Raw genomic sequence first — 21,710 nt, 5'->3', positions numbered from 1 at the left:
GTCAGACCTCTTGTCAATCAAACCCTGCTTGCTGCTTCCCAGTGCAGTGATTTCAGCACACAGCGTTCATGCCCTGCAGTCAGTCTCCACACAATCCAATTTATTAGAGGAGTCATAGCAGCCAAGCTTTGCTTCTGCCTTTTACTGGTCAACATCAGACCGTGAATTAGTAGCAGAGCTGGAATTGTGCGAATCCTGTTATTTTTGGCTGGCAGACATAGCTCTGAAGTGCTTTGGTTTAATTTTGCAGACTTCCTTCAGGCTAAGCTTTGCTTTCAAGGCAATCAAAACACAGCTTGGTCAGACCCTGAGAGTCACCCTGTGCTTTTAGATGACAGTGGGGTTTGGGGGGGAATAGCTTGGATGTGAAATCATGCCCCCCACACAGCGTGGCTCAGTTGGTCTGGTTCAGCTGAATCATGAATCCTGGCAGACCACAGGTCCCAGGTCAGAGCCACGGCTCTCCAGTAGTTGTCAGATCCCAGAAACAGGAAATGTCTTCAAGGGATCTTAATTATCTTGTTAGCCACATGCTGGGCTTTCATGTGAAATTCCAACCTAAATGAATTTACCTTCCTGCCACCAGCTGTGATGTGGGGAATGTTTAATCCATGGCAGAGGTGACAGCATGGCAACCTGTGAATGTCAGTAGGAATGAGACCAGAGAGCTGCTGTTGGAACAAAGCAAGAAATCATCCCCCAGCATTACTCACGTTGGCCTGGACCAGGATTTTGTGACTGGCGATTTGAAGGGAAGCTCATCAATGACAGTGTTGTTCCTCAGGTCCAGCGGTGATGGCTTTGCTGGGGAGGGGAAAAGCCTTTATTCAGAGGCAGCATGTCCCTACAATTCAGCATCCATGACTGGCATGAAAGTGCCCCCAAGAGATGGTTGATTACTTCCCATTCTACTAATCAGCCCCCCAGCCTTCCCTGCTGATGACAAATACTCCAAACCAAAACCCCTGTGCTCATTTATGCCAGAACTGTGTGAAAACAGTGAATTTCTCCCCCTGCTTCACAGCCCCAAAGTGGATGGGTAGTCCCAAAAGGGGGACGTGCCTTCCAGGGAATAGAGATCTGCTTAAAATGCCCAAACCCCAAAACCACTCATTAGATATCTATGGTAACTAATGCATTAGATGGGGACAAGACCAGGCTCTGCCAGGCCTGAACTACCTCTGTGTGGAGTGTTTTCCCATAGGGAATGGAAAAGGACATCTGCAGGGCAGCAGATGAAAGCCCTTCTCATCATGGATGGTTCAAAAGGTGGAAGAGTTCTACGCTCCAACCCCAACCCTTGAATGGAGTGTTCATGGGGTTAGGTGTTGACACCCTAGAGATGGGAGCCCTCCTCCTCAGGATCTCCTTGGCCACTGGTCAGACAATGGATTAGGGAGAGATTTGGAGAATGTCAGCAGAGCCCTGAAGGAAGAACTGCCTGGAACCAGCCAGCAGGAAACTGTAGGAAAAACTTGTGTCATCTGAATACAACATTGAGATTTTGGGGCGGAGCACAGGGAGGGGTGCAGGCCAAGGGGGTGAAATCCTGCTTGTGAAATGCATCTCCTGTAAAGGTCTGGAAGGGTTTGAGATGGACTGTTCAAGCACCAAGAAAGCTACATTTGCACTACAGAGCTTCTGAAAGAGGAAGGGGATGGGGGGCATCTGAAGGTCTGACTGTGCTGGAAGTAGCAAAGCACACCCCACCTGGGACTGGACACAACTTCACAGATGTAGTCTGAAGTATTAGGAGAACAGAAGGATTCCTGGGAAGATTTGTGCACAGCCAAATGTTCTTACCTTTCCGGTCGGGTTTGAGGTTGCGGTTGACTGGCGGGGGCTGGATTTCACTCAGCCGCCGGTGGCACTGGGCCACAGCTCCTCCTTTATGCACGGGAAGGGTGGCCGAGGACAAGCCCACCAGGTCAAAGTGATGCGGCCCAGGGCTCATGGGGATGTAGAGACTTTGGGCATTGTCGTTGGCTTTCTCGGCGTGAATTAGGGGCGAGGAACCGGGGTTCATGGGGACATAGTTGTCCTCGGAGTCGGTGCTGTGGGAGCGGGCCACCGCTGCCTTGGCCTGCTGGGGAAGGATCAGGCACTGTGAGCATCAGGCACTGCTCAACCCCATCCACTACAAACCCTTCATTTCATCATAACCAAACAACATCTGAGGGGAGACTCACTCTAAAATCCAAGCACAAAGGGAAGGAATGATCTGTCCCCTCCTTGGACATCAGTTTGCACTGAGAGGGTCTACCTCCTTTGTTTCCAAGACATTGCAACATCCTGAGTTTTCAGAAAGGTCTTTATCACCCAGACCTGAGCATCTTCTCATGATCAGAGTGAGCTGGAGAAGCATGCTTAACCTGGAAAGTCTTTCTTCCCTAGGCTGTGTCTGTCACTAAAACGGAATATGAAAGGTTGCTTTAATGTCATTTCCAGTTCAGGAAATGTTAGAAAGTGCACACAAAAGAGACTGTTCTGGCTACATGTCAAAATTTAGCTCAGCGGCATCCCAGGCTTTCAGGAAGAAGGCAAACTCTTGGGTAGATTCTTTTGGGCCAAAGCTGCAGGCAGATATGCTGTGTGTAAGCAAAGCTCTGCACATCATGCTGGGTTAGATGGTTGCCGCCCCATCTGTTCTCTGCAGCTCACCATGGTTTAAACAGAAACCATTAACAGACCTCTTCTTGACTTAGCTCTGCAGGACTGGGCTGTGAGGGCCAGCTTGGAACCAACCTGTCTCTGAATCTGTAAGGTGCAAGTGGTGCCTGAAGTGTGGTGGCCACACCAAGGCCAACTCACCAGGTAGGAGTGGTATCCATCGTTCATGGAGTCCACTGACTGCACAGCGCTGCCGCCCCCGTGCTGGGGGTACTCGTACGTCTCACAGGAAGAAGCTGCAACACAACCACAAATGCATGGGTCCCACCATAGCTGATAACAAAAAGGGGTCCCTGAAAACAAAATCCAGGCACTGGTAGGGCAGTATCTGTTCTTGTTGATTGAGATGCTGATGAGAAGATGTGGTCTTTAGCTTGTCACAGGCTGTCTCTCTGCTATGCTCCTTTCCAATTAGCATCTCTTTGATGCACCAGCACAACTGCATGTGCTGTGCAGACCTAACCCTGTTCTGCTGAAGTGCTGCAAAATCCCAGGGGTAAAGGTGTCAGATAAGGCAGATCATGGTGACAAAACTGGGTTATGGGGAAGCTCTGTTAGAGCTTGCTCAGTAAATTTAGAGGCTGGCAGCCTCCAGGAAGGGGAGGATGGGTGCTAAGCTCTTAGACCAGTCTGTTTACTGCTGAGCATGAATCTGATCTCAGCCGATCTCAGCCTAAGGGTGGGCATTTAGGTAGCAGGAGATGGAAGAAGCATTTCAGAGAGCTGTGTGTATAATTTACAGTGCATTTTCTCTCCAGCCACCTTTTCTAAGTTACTTTGCAACTATCTCATCCTAGGCACGAGGTTTGGAAAGGGCACGTACACCTACAGCCCACCCATGGCCAATGGCAATTGTGGCTCTGCTGCACTTAGGGTTGCTGGATTTTGGAGACATGCAAAACCAAGGTTTTGCTCACCCACCTTTGTGAGCAAAACCAAGGCATACTTCCAAGCTGAAGTATGTTCTGATAAACTTGGACATGAGTTAAAGTAAAGGTAAGCTAAAAATTGCCAAAATCACAAAAATCTGGCAAAGGCCTGCATAAGCAATCTCATTTGGGGTTTTGGTTTAAGGTACAACACAGCCAAGAGCCAGCTGAGCAGCTCTGGTGGGCAGAACTCTGTGTATGCCTCTCCATGCCTGCTGAATACAAAAACCAGGGCCAGATCCTGGCTGAGCAGAGTTTCTCTGTGTTCTGGTTGGTGCCATGTGCATCCCAGCCCTACCACAACCCAGTGGGACTGATCCACCCAAGGCTGCTGGATAGCACAAAGCCACCCCCAAGTCCCCACCTCCAAATTCACCTCGGTGCAGTCTGCTGTTCTCCACTGCTGGCAGCGTGTTTCTCCGGGGAATGGTGGCTGCCATGGGGGTGAGACCTAGATTTTCACCAGGCTGGGGCCGCTGGGGTGGACTGCCCCAGCGTGGCTCTGTCTGCCCAGGCTTCGGGGGCCGTGGGGGTGGCGCAGCGGGCGAGTCGCTGGCGGCCACAGCCAGAGCGTTGTGGTTCTTGTCCAGTGTAAATGTCCTGGGGATCTGGTAGATGGAGAGTGGGGTGGCAGGGATGTCATAGGAGTCCGTGGAGAGCTCCCCAAACTCCTTGCATAGGGTGTTGTTGGGAGTCTTGTAGGTGTAGACCTCCTCATTATCAGTTTCGGAGCTGGTGAGGCTCGACTTGGGGTGGGTGTAGGAGCCAAAGGAGCGCGGGAGGTCGTAGGCACTGTCCCTGAACTCCGAGTTGTGCCGGCTGGGTTTTGGCAGGCTGTAAAAGCCGTGGAGCTGCCCGCCAACGCCGTTCATGCAGTGCCCGTTGCCCTGCGAGAGCTTCTGCACCGCCGAGTCGCTCCGCATGAAGAAGGCAGACCTGGTGGCTTGGGAGAAGCTGGCACTCCTGCAGAGGGAGAGGAGAAAGGGGCTGGAATGGGGGGAGAGCTGGTTCTGGGAGCTCTGCTCCCCCTGTCTGTCACCTTACTGACCTGCCCTGCCCAGCCCCAGAGCAATGAGAACACCTCAGACCCCTCCAAACACGCCCACAAGCCACTTGATCCTGAAACACCATCAAAGTGTCTCTGTCATAGGTGAGAGGTACGTGCACCCAGCTCCATGACAGGGCCATAAGCAAGAATGAGCCTTTTGTCCAGACATAAGGGGCAATTTTCCCACCAGCTGACAACATCCCAGGGCACAGCTGCCAAGTGTCAATCTGCCAGCATTGCCATCATGCCTCGACTGCCCATCCGCAGTTCAGGAGGGAGATTTCATCTCACCTCCTCCTTGCAAATGTGTGAAGGCCTGAAAAAATTCCTGATGGGGATTATTTCAAGGTCTCCAGCCATGTCATCATCCTGCCCTCTTGCAGCACAAGCACTGGGGAGGTAATAGAAGTCCCCAGCTGGGATCTGCGGTTTGCAGTCCTGATGTGCACAGGGGGAGGAATGAACCTCAAGGCTAATTTCAGATTTGTAAAAGCCCTGGAGTTGTCCAGGGTGAGAAGGGCAGTGTGGTCACTAGATCCATGCCTTGGTAATGATTCCTCGATTGACGTGCGGTCATGCCTAGGGACTCGTCAGAACAGGGGCCAAACACAGAGATCTCAGGCCTCTAACAACTCCTGGCTAGCCACTGCTGCTCTGCTGATTCCCCTCAGGGTACTTAATCTCCTGTTTTATCCCTGCTTTATCCCTCACATGGGTCAGGCTTTTGGGGATCACACTCTCCCAGTCAGAAAGGGCTCAGCCAGCCCCATGTAAACACCCCCCCACAGAAGAAAGTTCTGCTCTGTATCAATCACTGTGGTGACAAAAAGTGAAAGGGTTATGGGGAGAGTTTCCAGTTGTGGCAAATCACTGGGAAAGTGCCAGTCCTTTGGGAAAAGCTGGGAGATGCTGGTTTACACTGTTCTGGTGTGGTTGATGCTCTGCAGGGACAACAGGGACTCTGTTTCCTGGAGCCAGCACGAGATGGCGCTCAGAAATAGAGTTTATTTAGAGGAAAAAGCAATTGATGCTCTGATAAGATAAATGAATCCCTGCCACCTTTGGACCTCAGCCCACCCAGGATTGGTTTGGGTTCTGTCAGGGTATTTTTGGTCGACGACTTGAAACATCTCATGGGTTAATTATTCTGCACTGCCTGCCAATTAGCTACTATTACCCTCATTTTATGGATGAGTAAAGTAAGAGCTCCAGAGCAGAAAGGGGAGGGATTCCCAGCAGTCCTGCAGCCTGACCCCATGCACTGGGCATTGATCAGAGCATTATTTCTGTCCCAGTTGCAGAAGTTACCACTGGCCAGGTTTGTTTCTGCTCACCAAAGCATTGGTGCTTGCTCCCTTCTCCTCCAGGTCCCAGCCCTGTTCAGGTTCCCAGAGAGTGGCTTTTAGGTATCCTCACAGCTGGAGTGTGATAGGACCATTTTTTTAAACCACTGTTCCATTAACTCTATCTGAAGTTAATTTTTCTGAGCCTTTTTCCGTTGTTGTTTTCTGAGTAGGGAAAGTCAGCTGCAGCAGGAAAGCCCAGTGGATGCAGCCCGAGCTCTGCTCTCACTCACGCCAGCTGGGTTCCGACTGTCTCTCCCTCCCTTCCTCCCTCCTTGCCTGCTCCTGCGAGCCAAAACTCTCCACGTCAAAAAAACTCCTCGCTATTTAAGGCAACCGGCTGGGTCTGGAGGCGGGGACTGTCGCTGGCTCAGGAATCCCACACTGTGCACCACCAGCTGCCACCAAGCCAGCGAGCTCTGCAAGGGATGAACAGCGGGATGGTGCAAACCCTGCCCATCCCTTTGTTTGTCCTTTTTCTGGTTATTTCTGGAATTAGGGCCCTGCCTGCAGGATCATTAAAGTGGTTAAGGTTGGAAGGGACCTGTAGAAGTGATCTGGTCTAAACCCTTCCTCAAGCAGGGCTGTGGCAGGACTGTGCCAGACAGCTTCTGAATATCTTCAAGGATGGAGACTCCTAAACTTCTCTGGGCTACGTGTGCTAGTGTTCAGTCATACTCACAGTGAAAAAAATGCTTCTGATGTTCAGATGGGCTCTCCTGTGTTTAAGTTTGTGCCCATGGCCTCGGGTCCCTGGCACTGGGGATCACTTACAAGAGCCTGGCTCCATCCCCTTTGCACTGTCCCTGCAGGGGAGATACCCCTGGGACTTTTCATGTGCCAGCTGAAACAGTTCCAGCTCTCTCAGCCTTTCCATTTAAGTAAGCTGCTCCAGGCCCCTCAGCAATTTCATGCCCCTTTGAACGGGACCCAGTATTGACCCCTGGGGTACCGCTAGGGACTGGCCTCCAACTAGACTTCATGCCACTGACCCTCACCCTCTGGGTCTGGCCTTTCATCCAGCTTTTAACACCACCTGAAAAGCCAGGAAAGCTGGGAGTTTGTGAGGTCACCACTCTGACCTCCTCCCAACCATGATGAGATGAGACCATCATTCAGGACTTTCTCTCCAGATGGGTTTTGCAGAACTCCAAGGATGGAGGCGGGTTGAGCCCCTCACACCCAGCCCTCCCCTCAGCTGTCCCCGAGCGGGTGGGCCACAATACCTCGCATTTTCTGACTTTCTGCTCATGCACTGGTGCAGGAAAAGGTAGTCCTGGGGGGCACTGGCAGACAGGGTGCTCTGGAGGTGGCTGGCAGGCGAGTCGAAGGTGAACAGGGTGGGCTGGCTGGAGTGGGACGGCGCTGAGGACTTGCGCTCTCGCAGCAGGTGGTGGCTGGCGCCGCTGAGCTCGGCCGGGGAGGAGCGCGGGCCGTGGTTCATGGAGGCGATGCTCCTCAGGGTGTCTGTGCAGGGAGCAAACACACCTGTGAGTGTCAGACACAGCTACCCCACATCCCGCCTTCCCAGGCTTTCCTTTCATAAATGCTCTGGAATTATGGAGGTCACTGTGGTTTGCTCACGGCTCCAAGGGATCCTCTCAGCTTCTCTACTCAGAGCAGATGCAACTACAGGTACCATGTAGGAAATAAATATTTATTATATTTTATCATAAACCACGTTTCCTAATTTTATAATACTTTGTCACATGCTTAGTGGCTTGCTAGGATGTCTGCAGGATGTCAGCCTATTTCATGGGGAGCTCAGCGGGTTGTTAAAACCTAATTTAAAAGAGAGGAGCTTTCACACCGCAGTGAGATGTGATTTAAGTCACCTCCCTCCCTCTGTGTAAGGGCATCACTGCTATCCCTTTACACTTGGGTTAACTGAGGAATAGGGTGGGAATCAAGATGGACATAATGACAGCGAAGATGAAAAATATTCTCATGTTTCCAAATTCTGTATTGATTTTGTGATCTCAAGAGAGTTGCTGCTGTTTTCTGTGAATTTAAAGGGATGCAGACCCAAGACATGACTCTTAGTGCCCACTCCCCCTGCTCAAGGAGAAACAGACTTTAAAATATTAAATCAATTTCTATGGAGAGTATCCCAGAGGTCAGGAATAATCACTCCAGCCCTCTCGTAAGTGTGCTTCATTAATTCAAACCACAGATGAAATTTTACAGCCAAGCTGTAAATCCCCATAAAATAAAAACAACCAAACAAAACCAAAAAAAAAAAGCCAAAACAAAACCAAAACACCCAGGAAACCCACAAGCTGCAGAATATTTTGGAAATGCTGATCCATCTCTGGTTGCAGAAGGCCACAGACACAGAAGACCATCCATGCACTCCTGACATGTGAAAACCACTCACTGTGGTTTGCAGAAGTCACACTTCATATAGTAAGTGTGATTTACATTTATTTGGTGCTGATACAAAACACAGAAAAAACCCAAAAACCCAACAAAAAGGGGAAATCCCCACATTTTCTAGCCACAACTAATTTGGGGATGGATCTCAGGTTTCCCTGACATGATGTTCACCAGCTCTTCCGATTTGACTTCAGGCACCCATGCTCCAACATAAGGATGAGTGACTTGTTATACATTACCAACCTCTTTTTTTCCATTCCTTCCCTCAAATTCCAGACGCTACCAGAAATTTTGCACCTGACTCCTTCATGCTACAGAGAAATGAGTTCTCTACAAAGTGGCTGTAGTGGCTCAGGCAAGGAGAAGCTCCACACAGGGTGATTTTTCACCAACTTGTGAATCATGTCAAGATACAAAATCAATCTGTCTGCTGCTCATTCACAGCTGCTACATTTTTTCCCTGGTGTTACTGCAAACTTCACTCAGTGCACAAAAAGTACATTAATAAAAGCCAAAGAGCCTGCCTTGACTGTGTTGTTTGGTTTGTGCTAAACACAGAAAGGATCGATATTTAACATTGACATTAATGGTGGGGGATGACAGCTTAAAACTCTGATTCTTGTCTTTTTTGCATGGGCATTAAAGATCCCCTGGGGCTCTTCATTGGAGTAAATGGCCATCTCAGTGTCCCCGGACAAAACAGTGTCTTAACCCTCATTCTTATTAAATATTTATCCCATAGCAGTGCAGAATGATCCCCATTGGAAAAGGAGTCTTGAGAGCTATGAAAATTCCAAATTGAGTGCTTTGAGATCAACCAGGATGAGAGATCCCAAACCCACACTGCCATCAAAAACAGGAGTGCTGCACCCGAAGTGCCCCTCAGGAGCCCCCTCTTGCCACCTCCCGAATCAGCACCAAAATTGCCCACGGCACTGTGCTTTGGCCAAGCCTCTTTGGGCATGGTGAGGATGACAGGTTGGTGTTGTGCTCCCATCCCAGCATGAAGGTCACCTCTGGGGACAATTGTGAACTGCACGGTGTTGGGGTCCCTCCAATAGCTCTGAGCTGTCCTCTCACACTATCCCTGCAGGCTCTGCACTTGCCATTGCATCAAAATATCATGGCAAGGCAAAATACACCCAGGAGTTGAAAATAACACTGATTTATTTGTGCTAACACAGCCTGAGGGGAGAAATGGGGCTGCACAGAGGAGACAGTCCCCAGCAACACCCCAGAGCACAGCAACTTCCAATGGTAACACTTCAGGGAGCCCTGGCATTCTGCACTGCCAGATCTTAATCTTTCCCCAAAAATCAGTCTGGTTTGGGGAAACTGGAGAACACAGTGCAAAAGATGCACTCATTGAAATTAGGATGAATTACTCCACGGTTACTCCAACCACATAAATGAAAATGGGGGAGGAAGGGGGGCAGGAGGCAATGCCTGGTAAAAGCATGTCACTTCCCTGGGGAAAGCCACTCTATTGGCATCCTCATCGATTTTCAAAATGAATTCCCAGCTTGCTTCCCACAGCGACCCGGCCACTGAGAGCATTAGTGGGAGCCAATTCAGGACTCACGTACTCCATTAGGTCTGTGAGATGAACTCTGTAATAGTAGGTGAGAGATGGATTGCTTTGCAGGGCTGGGAGGGTATTGCAAGGGCTGGGAAGATAAATCCTGTTGAAGGAGACTGCCAAGATTGGTCTGGATTTTTTATGTTGTGGGGTTTTTTGGCACCAGAATAAAGGACAGCTCATGTGTCCAGGTCACACGCTGACAGCGGGTCCTGCTGGAGGGCAGGAAAGGGGGCAAGAAAGGAAATCATGGCAGAAAAATAGTATTTGAAGACTAGCAAACGTCAAGGGAAAAATCAGGACACCACATCAAGTTAAATGCAGACATATCCCCATGAGGGTAAGGCACAGAGGATGAATACGAGACAGAGATCCCAAAGCCACTTCAACTTGCCATGCTGCAGCACCCAGCTGCCAAGCAATGAGGACAGACACTCCTTTCCCACATCCCTGCAGTGCTCTGAGAGAATCCATGGGATCCCATCTGGATGCCTCCAGGCAGCGGTCCCACCCACATCATGACCAAAGATACTCAACTCAAGCTCTCCACAAGTCAAAAAGAATGATGATTCTCAATCCCTCATGGCCATCCAGCTTGGGGCCATGGATAAACCCAGGCCCCTCCATCATTTAACAGCGTAGACGTAACCCTCTAATCCTTTGGCTTGATGTTGGGATCTTGAGTTTATGCTGAGGGAATGTATCAAGTACAGCCAAGGAGGGATAAGATCCTGTGCAGTTCCTACTGCCACTCCCAGGGGGGACAGAGTTAAAGTTATGTAGTGGGGCCATGTGGGAAGTGTCATCTTAACCCCATGTTTCCTGGCCAGTTTTCCTCTGAGTTTGGGGAATTGAACTCTCACGGTCTGGAAAAGGCAGTGTTGGACGCCCACAAGTTAAAATCCAATGTCAGCAGCATGATTTACACAAGTACATCTTGCTGGGCCCAGGCTGCAGCTGTTGCACTGGTCCCTGCAAGAAGCCAGCAGCTCTGTGGGGACAAACCAGCACAGCTCTGCAATTCCCCATGACGCCAGTGGCCTTTGGCTGAGGGCTTGGAACTCACTAGTTCAGGCTGAGATATATCTTTTTGTCCATGTGTTACAGCAAAGTGAGGAAAAAAACTTGGAAATCTATCCTCAAAGTAAAAACCCACAACTGTGAGCGCAGCCAGCAATGGGATGGACTAGGCTGGGAGCCAGGAATTTTTTATGAATGTTTTCAATCCCCCAAAGCGGTAATTCCCTCCTTGTTGACAGTTCTGAATTCCCTTGCTCAGAGCACTCAACTACTGCTATGTGTACATAGCTTCACACAGTGTTCCTGGGCTTATCTGAACAAAATAATAACTCAGCCTCCTTTGGAAACTGTTGCTCTGAATATCCTTTTCCACCGGAGCCGCAACATCATCCTTCCCTGCCTGAAGGCAGACGCTGGGGCTGCAGCTCCCTGTATCTTCACATGATGCTGTGGATAAATTCCTGTGCTCCTGTTGATCGCAGCAAAGGTGCCAGGCTTGTGCGGCATCCCTGAATGGCACAAAATTCCCATGATCCCCAACACCAAACTGGCAAGGACTGGTCCAAGAGCTCCACAGATAAGAGCTCCTCAGATCTGCTCTGGCCACCAAGTGCCTTGGACCACACTGCTGATTTTGTGCCAGTAAAAACTTGTGGCAAATGAGACTTTCTTTATCAAGGGAATAGTAGAAATCTACTACAAATAATCCCCTGGATGGCACAGAGCAGATCATGCTCATGCACCATTGTCTTCCTCACCCTTTGGAGCAGTTCCATCATTTATTAGCAAAAAGAGGGGGAACATCATGGGAATCACATGGGAATCTCCCCGCACTCTCACTTTTGTTGCCAGCTCTCTCCTCATGCACAAATACTGAGAAATAATTAAAACATGACAAACAACCCTACCGAAACAAGCCATGCACATGCTTCTCCTGGCAGGAAGAGAACAAACAACATGTCCAGTGGATGAGTCAACACATCACAGTGCTGCCAAGAGGCCCTGGGATGCCATGAGGATGAGCATGGCACCCGAGGAAGGTTTATTTGCTGAGCTTTCCCTATTGCCTCCAAGCTGGATGGCATTTGGAAAAGCTGTTGTGAGTCTGAGCATGCATTGGCAGATCATGAAAGGTTTTCTCCAGCAGGTTGGTGGGACACAGCATCCGATCTGCATAATTTCCCCTCTCCTTAAAAATGGAGAGCTGTGTGCATGGACACAGGCACCCCAATTCTTTTCACTGCCTGAATTTTGGGTGCCAATCAGGGACAGTTGAGCTTCCTAAAAGTGAGGACAAGGCACAGCTTTATCCCCGACTGCAGAAGAGCTGAAGAGCAGAGAGACAACAGTGACATAGGGCTTTTGAGCTTTTCCTTTCCAGTCTCTGATGCTCATTTCCACTTGCTTTGGGAAACTGGTCAGGACAGACTGGCCAAGGGAAAGGAGGAGCATCACCCCTTTACAGACAAGGACCTCCTGCACAGAGGGCTGAGGGCATGGTTTCAGTTATACAATTTCACCCCTCTAAATGATACTTAGCCTATGCTAGTCTCCTTAGGTTTTCTCTATAGAGAACAGTGAAATCTCCCAATTATTGAAGCATTTGACACAGGATAGGGAGAATTACCCAATAAAGAGTTATGGGAGAGACAGTGAGAAAAAGATGACAATAAATAAACTGCCTTTCTCTATTAGTATCAGTGCTGTGCTTGCATTTGTATGAAACAACTGAAAAATATTGGCGAAGTAAGAGAGCATTTGCTTCAGAGAAGCATGGGAAACAGGGGAAAATATCACAGTGCTGGAGAGTGAGAGAGCGAGAAGAGAGGGAAAGGAACCTGACCTCAAAGCATTACATAGCTCACTTATTTTAACAGTAATCAATTCTTTGAAGGACAAAGGGGCAGAAGGAAGAGAGACTGAAACAGAAACAATGCAATGCTTCCCCCTGGAGAACACAGGTTTGCTTCTGCAAGATGAGGCTGTGCCCCAAATCCCATCCCTGCCCTGGGAAATACCTCCTGGTGACAGCAACCCATCTCTGTTTCATATCAACATGTCCTGGACATGGCAGTTACCACCTGAAGAGCAAATCTGCCACTTGATGGTGGAGCTCAACACTCCTGTCAATACTTGGAAGTCTAACATTTGGCCAGACTGGGACTCCTGGTGTGCACCCATTTAATTTTGTTATAAGGGCTTCAGTGCTTTGAGATAAAAGCAGATGAAAGTGGATGCTCACAAACATGGCTTATGTGTGCCTTTGAGCATCCCACGTGGGACACCCTCATCTGAGAGTCCTGGAGTGGGACGGTGACCCACAGCTAGGGATGAAGGGCAGTCCCAGGGTGGCAGCATGGGCTGGGCTGGGCCTTGTTTGCTGCATGGAACTCACCTCATCTTGCTCTGCTTCATGGATCATCGTTTCTGATATTACAAAACCAATCTGTTGAGGGGATGCCAAACCCATCTGATTAAATGGTACAAAGAAAATGCTGGAACAGAGGAAAAGAGCAAAGATGATGTGGTGTAACTGTAAGAAACACAAAGAGGTCTCAGGGTGGGTATTTTTGCCTTTGTCAGGGTAAGTATATAAGGTGGCAAACCCAAGGCAATGGGGATGTGTAGAATTAGGTGCTTTCTGTCTGTGGGTGGCACATGTGATTCTGGCAGATGCCAGGGGCATCCTTAGCAAGTCTGTCAGGAGCTACAAGCAGCCTGTGGAGGCCAATGCTGCAGGACAGGGTTGAAGCTGTTGAAAACGAAGAGGTATAGAAAGAGATGACACATTTGTATGAGAAAAGGGTTTTTTCCCCCCAGAGGCAGGCTCATGATGGCCCAGGATCAAACCAGATCTCTTACTGTGTGACATGAAGCTCTGGCATCCTGTTTGGGAGGATTGCACTGGATATTATTATTGGTTATTATAACTGGTTATTACTATTTATGACGATGATGATGATGACTAATGATTTTGGCACCTCCTAACCCAGTTTTCCCTTGGAAATCACACTAGAGCAGTCTCACCCAAGCACTGCAGTCCAACACGTCATCAAAAAGTCCAGAAGCTGATGAACCACTGGCTTCCACTAGCCCAGGAAAAACTTACTTTTAGGTCCTGAACAAATTTTTCCTCGTCCTCTTATCATTCACTGCAAGCAGTATGTGGGAACCTCTCCTTGCCTGAGCAAACATGAGTGCATGCCTCACTTAGCAGGGATGGAGCAGAAAGAATGAATCCTGGTCTAATCCCTGACAGGGCTTCTTAACAGCCCGCTTTAAATTTTATAGCCCTTTTAAGAGACAGTGGGAGTGGAGGTCTTTAATGTTCCAGCAGAGCAGAGAAAAACTTTCACTAGGAGAAAATGTGAACCCATTTTACTTATGCATGATTTAGGACCATTTCTATTCAAGGCAGAGCACAAGAGGCCCAAATATTTGCACTTTGTATTATAGAAGAACTGCCATTCCCGGCTCTTTACAGAAGTAATTTATTTCGATCTCACCTTACCTTGGGGGAAGAAACATTACAACTCCCAGTTTGTCAGGGAGTCAATAAAACAGCAACACTGTTATGGGTCAGCTCTACCATTGCTCAGCAAGGCAAGGCCTGCTGAGGGGAAAAAAAGAGCACCCCAAATTTCTCCTCTGAGTCCCCTTCTTCAAGGGTACATTTGCACTCACGCATACAACCTAACTGCAGGAGTTTGACTCTGTTTTTCTCTCCTCTATATAACATTAATGTTATTTTTGCTCTGTGGTTGGTGTTTTAGCTGATGAGTTAAAAGGAAATGGAGGTGGGAGCTGCAGTGCAGGGGTAAGGGGTGAAGATGAGGACAGGTAGCTGCAGTAGAGGTCCACATTTCTCACACAGCTTCAGGTGAGCCCATCATGCCCAGCCCTGCAAAAATCCAGAGAGGAGACAGTCATTAACCCTCATGGACACAATATTGTGTCCCTGAAGCAGCCACAAAGCAGCCCAGAAGTCAACGCAAGCAAGAATCGGTCCAGCTCCAGAAAACATGCTCATCGGGGTGGAGAATGACACTTGTTTGGTTTCTTTCCTGGCTGGAAGCAAGCTTTTTTTTTCATCTCTGAAGCCTGTTCTCCCAAAACAAGCCTATCTGCAATGGATTTCCATGTAGTTTTTGTTTCTTCATTTGTTTTCTTATTCTTGTTTTTTTTTTTTTTTTTTTATTTAGGGGCATGGGCATACCCTGACCACATACTGGGATCATCTGAAGAAATCCTGAAGGCGGTGCCATTCTTAAGATATTAGAGAGTAAAATGCAAGAAGCAAAAATCTGTATAAGCAATGGAAGGATTGCACCTTGCCCAGCCACTCTCTTGATGTGTTCTGCAATACCAGCACTCCAGGAAAAATGCAGACAGGTCAAAAAGCCATCCTGGATTTTTCTGCCCATCATTAAAAACACAAGTCCTGCCCATTAGACTGTCTATTAACAGTGCTCAGTGGAAGAGAGAAAGAAAAGGTCCTTTCCAGCAAGCTATTCATATTGCCATGAGGTTAAAAAAGCCTGTGACCCCCAAAGCTTTATGCATTCAGAAATCAGGAGTTCACATGCAGTAAAGGTCTTCAGTATCAGTTAAAGCCCAGAGGTTTTTCTCTTCCTCTTCTTTTAAGATGCAATGATGGCAAAAGGACTTGGAATTTATTCCCTACACATCGCCATAATCAAATAATATGCTAATGCTATTAGCATGGCATGGCAAATGACTTAGACTCATATTCTCTTTCAAAATACTAGAGTTTCATTTAAATTGGTCTCCACAGCAACCAGAAATGAACTGGAATAATGTCGGATGGAAATTTTCATGTCTGAGCATGACGGACAAGGAATTTTGCATCAGGGATTGCGGGGCGAGCCATGAAAACAGCCTGATCCCACCAGGGTTGGTGGGCTTGTGCTGCTCAGTTCCTTCCCAAACAGCCAGGTGATGACAAATGCAAGGACAGAATTCACCTGCACGTCCAGGAGGACCTCAAAGCATCCTGATGGAAAAAAGACGAGAAGACATGATGTGGCTCATGTGAATGAACCCTGAGAAGCTTTTCTTGGTCCTCCTCCCCACGGATTCTTTCTGAGTGGCCTCAGGGCAGACACATGTGACAAGTGTTTTCATGGATCCTGAATCAGTTCTTGTCTGTTAAACTCAAACCTGGTTTGCAATTGGTCTGAGAGAACCAAGCTTCTCATCACGGGCTGTCGCAGAGATCTTTTATGAAAAATCCTTTCCTTAGGATTTTTCCTCCTGAGAAGCTGAGAGGCCTCAGGAACAAAATGTAAACACTGGTTATCTGCTGCTGTGGAATAAAACAGGTGCATCTGTGATTGGTCTCATAGAGTTGTTTCTAGTTAATGGCCAATCACAGTCAGCTGGCTTGGACTCTCTGTCCAAGACAGAAACTTTTGTTATCTTTCTTAGCTATTCTATTCTTAGCTAGCCTTCTGATGAAACCTTTTCTTCTATTCTTTTAGTATAGTTTTAATGTAATATATATCATAAAATAATAAATCAAGCCTTCTGAAACATGGAGTCAGATCCTCGTCTCTTCCCCAATCTGAAAATCCCTGTGAACACTGTCACAACAGGCCACACTCCTGTATCTCAGAGTTGTACAAGCACAGACTAGGAACAAAGTGTTTGTTATTGGCTTCCCTCTGTCACAACAGGAAATGCTGCTGCTTCCTTTATCTCAGCTGCTCACAATTTCTCCATGGTAAGCACTGTCTCCCATGAGGATCTAGGATGTAAAGGACTTGCAGCATCCTCTAACCTGTGCCCACCAGATGATCACATGGTTCTGTTCCATTGAAAACACTACCCAAACCCATTTGAAAATGAGATGAGCTTTGCAATGCCATGGCTGAAAAGCTGCTGGTTAGAAATTAGCTCTAATTTCCCAAGAAAGTGTTTTCCCAGATGCTGTACTCATCTTTCCTGCACTTGTTTCACTCTGTGGTAACCATTACATCAGCAGGCATGGTGTGATCCTCATCCTGGCTGGGGCTTCTAGACATTCCCCTAATCATAAAATGAGTATTAGCAATGTGTCCCACAAAAATGTCTTTGAAAGCAATGTCAGAAAGTGGGAAGCATCTCGCTTGAGAACGGCTGAGAGTTCAGGCAATTAAAAGAAAACAACTCTGACCAGTCTTTCAATTCTGCTTGTAATTATCTGGGTTCTGGTGGGTGTTAAAACATCTGTACTGGTTTGGCAGGGACTGGAGAGCACAGCTTGTGCCAAAGGCAAGAACTGGCGTGGGTTGAAAGCAGTGCAATACTTTGGAGCGGTATTTGCACTCAGAAACGCAGGGCTGGCAGCTCCTCCCACAAGTGATTTTGTGTTAGGGTCAGTTCCAGTAGTGTCCCTGTCCCCACATTCCCCATCCACCATGGCTTGGTGCCCCCATGGGACCACCCCAAGAAAGAGCTGAGGGTGGCAAAAGGAGACACAGACTGGGCTGGAGTTCTCAATCCCACTGGGCTTAACATCCTGATAGACTTTGGTCACTATCAGTTCAGCCCCATCTTAAGTTCTTGTTTTTCTTTTCCCTGTGGATGAGTGTTTCCAGCTGGACACCCTCCATCTCCCCGTCACATCTGGTCATGCACAAGCAAGTCTCTCCCCGCTGGATATTTCTGCACCGAGAAGCAGAGCAAACTCCCAGCATGGATGCTGCTGTTTGAACCCTGTGCACTAAAGCATGGGCTGGTTTTGTGGGTATTTTTAACACACAGCAGCAGCAGAGCTGCGTTTAGTGGAGCAATGGAGCGTAATGTATAGCTTGGTCCTCCGGAGACTCAGGTAAGGCAGATTTATCACAATCTCCTTCACGGTTACAGTTTTGGATTTTGGCATTCATCGCCTGACTCAGGTACAAAACATCCACTGGCATCCAAAGACCAGAGCAAACCATCCCTGCTCTGATTCTTGCTCATGGGTTGGGAACCATCCCATGGCCTTACTCAGCATTTCCTCACCTCCTCTTCCTTGCTCAAACCAGCTCACAGTGTGGTAGGCTCATTCTTAGAAGCCAGAAGCACCAGATGACATTACCCCCCTTGCAGCTCACCCATCCGTGCACCCACCACAGCTGGAACCAGCATCCAGAACAAAATCCACATCTTCCTGCCCGGTGCCTTGCCCGGTGCTTCACGCTTGGCTTAGGGCCAGCTGAAAATCTTCAGACATCCTCCAGCTGGAAAATGCCATTTAATCAAAATAGGAGCTTGCCAAGGGATCATTTGAAGCCAGAAATTACAAGAAACCTTCAGAGAATAAAAGTGAATTTTAAGTAAAAGGGGAGAAGGTCAAGGTATTTCAATTCCTTCTCATCAGAGCAGATAATTTTTGGGGGCAGATTGCCCTTCTTTGACTGAAAATCATCATGATGTGCTTTTTAGATGTGAAAGTGCAATTCTTGTTTTTTCCTGAAATTCATTCAAATTCAGCGTGAAAAGGTGTGAATCAAAATTGACACTGAAAAAGTATGAAAACGAATACCAGAGGGAGTGAAAACGAAGATGCTGAATTTTCACTGCCTTTGAAAGGGAGTTTGTTTTGGGCTTGTCACCTGCTTCACTTGCTGCAAGAACAGCATTTCCCCAGATTGCTCTGACTCCACACAGGCAACTTCGGAGCACTCCTTCTTCCTCATAGGAATGGGATTTATTTAATTTTTGATTTTAATTACTGATGTGACACATGTCTGAACTTAGTGTATTTGGCTGCTGAGATAGATCTGGGTGAGATCCATCTTCATTCTTCATCTACAGGATGAAAAGTGGAAGGGTGACAAATAGACAGTACATTAGACTCATTTTTCTCCAGAGATTCTGGGAAGACTAAGCCAAGATATAATGGCTTTTGGCTACAACCACGGGAATGCAGGGATTGCTGGGACCAGACTAGAAGCCAGTCTGCTGCAACCTCCCAACTCCAACTGCTCTGGAGACATCCGAGAACATCACAGGGACCACGCATGCAGCAATGCACCCACAGGGAAAACCCATTTGTGCATCACCTCATCACTCATAAACCTCATTAAAGCAAATATTTTAACTTATCTAATATGATGGAGGGCATTCTTGGAGTCATGGCAGTACTAATTCTTTGAGTCACTTTATCTGTAAAACAAACCACTGCATCATACTGCTCTGTGAACACAGGGTTGTCCTTCCCTTCAGATGGGGCCACAAGACACCAGACCAGTAGCATGTCTTCTCATCACTGAGATGAGAGTGGACCTTTTAGTACACAAAGCTCTGTTTGCCCAGGATTTGGACAGCATGGATTTATCTCCATAAAAATGTTACTGGAGGGCAGAGGACAGGGTGGTCCTTCCAGCACTGTGCCAAAGAAACTCAAAGCATTTCTGAGCCTGTACTCTTGAGTTCTCCTTAGAGGTAGACGAAACAGTGGAAGCGAGTTTCTGGAGCATAACAGAAAAAACAACAGGATCTCAGGTGCTCAGAGGGGGTTATGGTGATGCCAAAGAGGAGATCTAACAGTATTTAAAAACTGTAATAAAGCTGTAAAAGCATGAATGAGCTTCAAACGAAAATCACAAATCCACCTCATTTTCTTAGAATCACAGGGATGAGGAAAAGCCACAAAAGTCAATAAACTGGGATTGAGATACTTAAAAAAAAAGTAAAAAAAAAAAAAAGTAAAGACTTAAGAGACATCATAGTGCTTTCTGGGGAAAAATGTCTTCTGCTTCATGAGGAGTTTCATTCAAAGATGAAAGCAGCATTTTCATGGGATCATAGAATGCCTTGGATTGGAAGGGATCTTAAAGACCATGTAATTCCAACTCCACACCATGGGCAGGGACACCTTCCACTAGACCAGGTTGCTCAGAGTCCCATCCAACCTGGCTTTAAACACTGTGGGCATCCACAGCTTCTCTGAGGAACCTGTGACAGTGCTTTACCAGCCTCAAGAAAAGAATTTCCTCATAACATGTAGCCTAACTCTCTCCCCTTTAAAACTGTTCCCCTTGTCCTATCCCTATCTGCCCATGTAAAAAGCCACTCTCCCATTTTTTTATAAGCTCCCTTTTTGTTTTCAACTGGAAGACCATGTGTTGACCAGGTTTTGACCCTAACGCTAATCATCAAAGCAACCATCAAGTAGCAGAAAGATTCATCACAGGCTTTATGGATTTCAGGCGGGTATTTGAAAGACTTCATCATGACTCACTGGAGAGCAATATGAACTATCATGGCAAGCCAGCAAAAATAATTATCATCGTAAAGGCTTTCCATCAAGGTTCAGTCTGTGCAGAGCACACACGGGCTTGAGGGGAGGGTTTACACACACAGCAATGTCAAACAAGGTGGTGCTTGGCAGGGCAGGTGGGCAGCCATGAGATGAAGGTGAGGATGGAGCCACGGGCAGCCCAACAGCCGTTCACAACACTTTTACAGGTGATGAAGTATTTGCGAGTGCCCAGACGCCTGCCCAACACTTCAAAAAGAGGATTCATTGTCAGTTATGGGGGAAAAAAAAAAAGCAGCAATTGCAATGAGTCACTCCACTCCAGCTTACTTCCAAAAGCAACGGCGCACAAGCACAGGGACGGTTTGGCAGTGGAATGACGGGAGGCAATCACACCAAAACTTGGCACAAGCAGCTGTGCTGGCTGGGATGGGATTAGGTCATGTGGAACTGAGAGAGCACATGATGGAATTTTTGAGGTGAAATGTTATTTTCCATTTTAATAAACAGATAGAAAGGGTGGCAATCAATCAAAGGTGCAAAGCAGTCACATTCCTCAGCATGTGACAAGTAAGTATGAAAGGAAGCTACATGCCCAATAAGTGTTTGATATAAGGTTTAGGTTGGATATTAGGAAAAGGTATTTTACCCAGAGGGGTGCAGGGGCAGCTACAGCAGGTCAGGACTGTGTTCAGACAGGTTTTGAGCATCTCCAAGGGTGAAGACTCAGGTTGGTGGGTTTTGTTGGGGGGCTGGACTTCTTTCTTCACACAGCTTTAAGTACTTGCTTCATCCTCTGTGGCTTAAAGTGATTGTAAGCATGGAAAAATGGCAAAGAAGGTTCTTGGATATCTTATAGAAACTGAAACTCCTTTCTGTGCCTGAATTCCACAGAGAAGCAGCTTACTGTGGGCAAGTGGGGAACAGAAGAGATATAGAATATCTAATTTTCCTGGACAGTCTCATTTTTAAGCACATTTTTCAGGAGCTGTGGCCAAGTGTCCTTTTAAAGACCATTCCCAGCTTGGAGGGAACAGACACCATCGCTGATGTGCCTCTGGCAGCAAATGGCTACAGGCAGGATAAAAGATGCACCAAACACATCTGTCCTGTGCCCTGGTGATGAATCCTTTCAAGCGGAGGCTGCCTGTCTGCTCAGTGCTTGTGCAGCACCTGGCACAGCAGAAGGCATGTTTCTTGGCTACATCTACTCTGTGATGGACCCTTAGAGATGCTCTCAGCCTTCCTGGAGGGAGTTGGGACATGGAGAGAGGGCATCCTTGGATCAGGCGTAAGCCCCACAGCCCAAAGTAATTGTCAGTGTTACAGCTCTGGTATCGTACCACAATAAGTAAATCAAAAGTATGTTTGAGGAGCAGGCAGTAATTACAACTGAGGCATAGAAACTGTCTAGGGAAGAAATGCTATCTTTACAGATAAAATCAGTAATAAATGCTACTGCATTCATAAATAAGAATCAGTCTGGAAACAAACC

At 47.6% G+C, this 21,710-nt stretch overlaps 1 protein-coding gene across 2 annotated transcripts in view; it reads right to left on the bottom strand.

The window, feature by feature from the left end:
- Positions 1 to 21,710, bottom strand: part of GAB2 (GRB2 associated binding protein 2) — an 87,038-nt gene that overhangs the window by 3,465 nt on the left and 61,863 nt on the right. The window contains exons 3-7 of one of the 2 annotated variants that reach the window (XM_054269884.1): positions 7,217 to 7,457; positions 3,976 to 4,562; positions 2,812 to 2,906; positions 1,804 to 2,086; positions 714 to 804 (exon numbers count right to left, since the gene is read on the bottom strand). In XM_054269884.1, coding sequence (XP_054125859.1) covers positions 714 to 804; positions 1,804 to 2,086; positions 2,812 to 2,906; positions 3,976 to 4,562; positions 7,217 to 7,457 — 1,297 coding nt within the window. The remainder of the gene's footprint in view (positions 1 to 713; positions 805 to 1,803; positions 2,087 to 2,811; positions 2,907 to 3,975; positions 4,563 to 7,216; positions 7,458 to 21,710) is intronic. The other variant, XM_054269885.1, reaches the window with a different exon arrangement.

This window comes from Melozone crissalis, unplaced genomic scaffold (assembly GCF_028551555.1).
Source record: "Melozone crissalis strain CALT ecotype California unplaced genomic scaffold, PUWL_Pcris_2 ptg000008l_1, whole genome shotgun sequence".
Taxonomy (NCBI): domain Eukaryota; kingdom Metazoa; phylum Chordata; class Aves; order Passeriformes; family Passerellidae; genus Melozone; species Melozone crissalis.
This window is presented reverse-complemented; position numbering and strand designations above follow the sequence as displayed.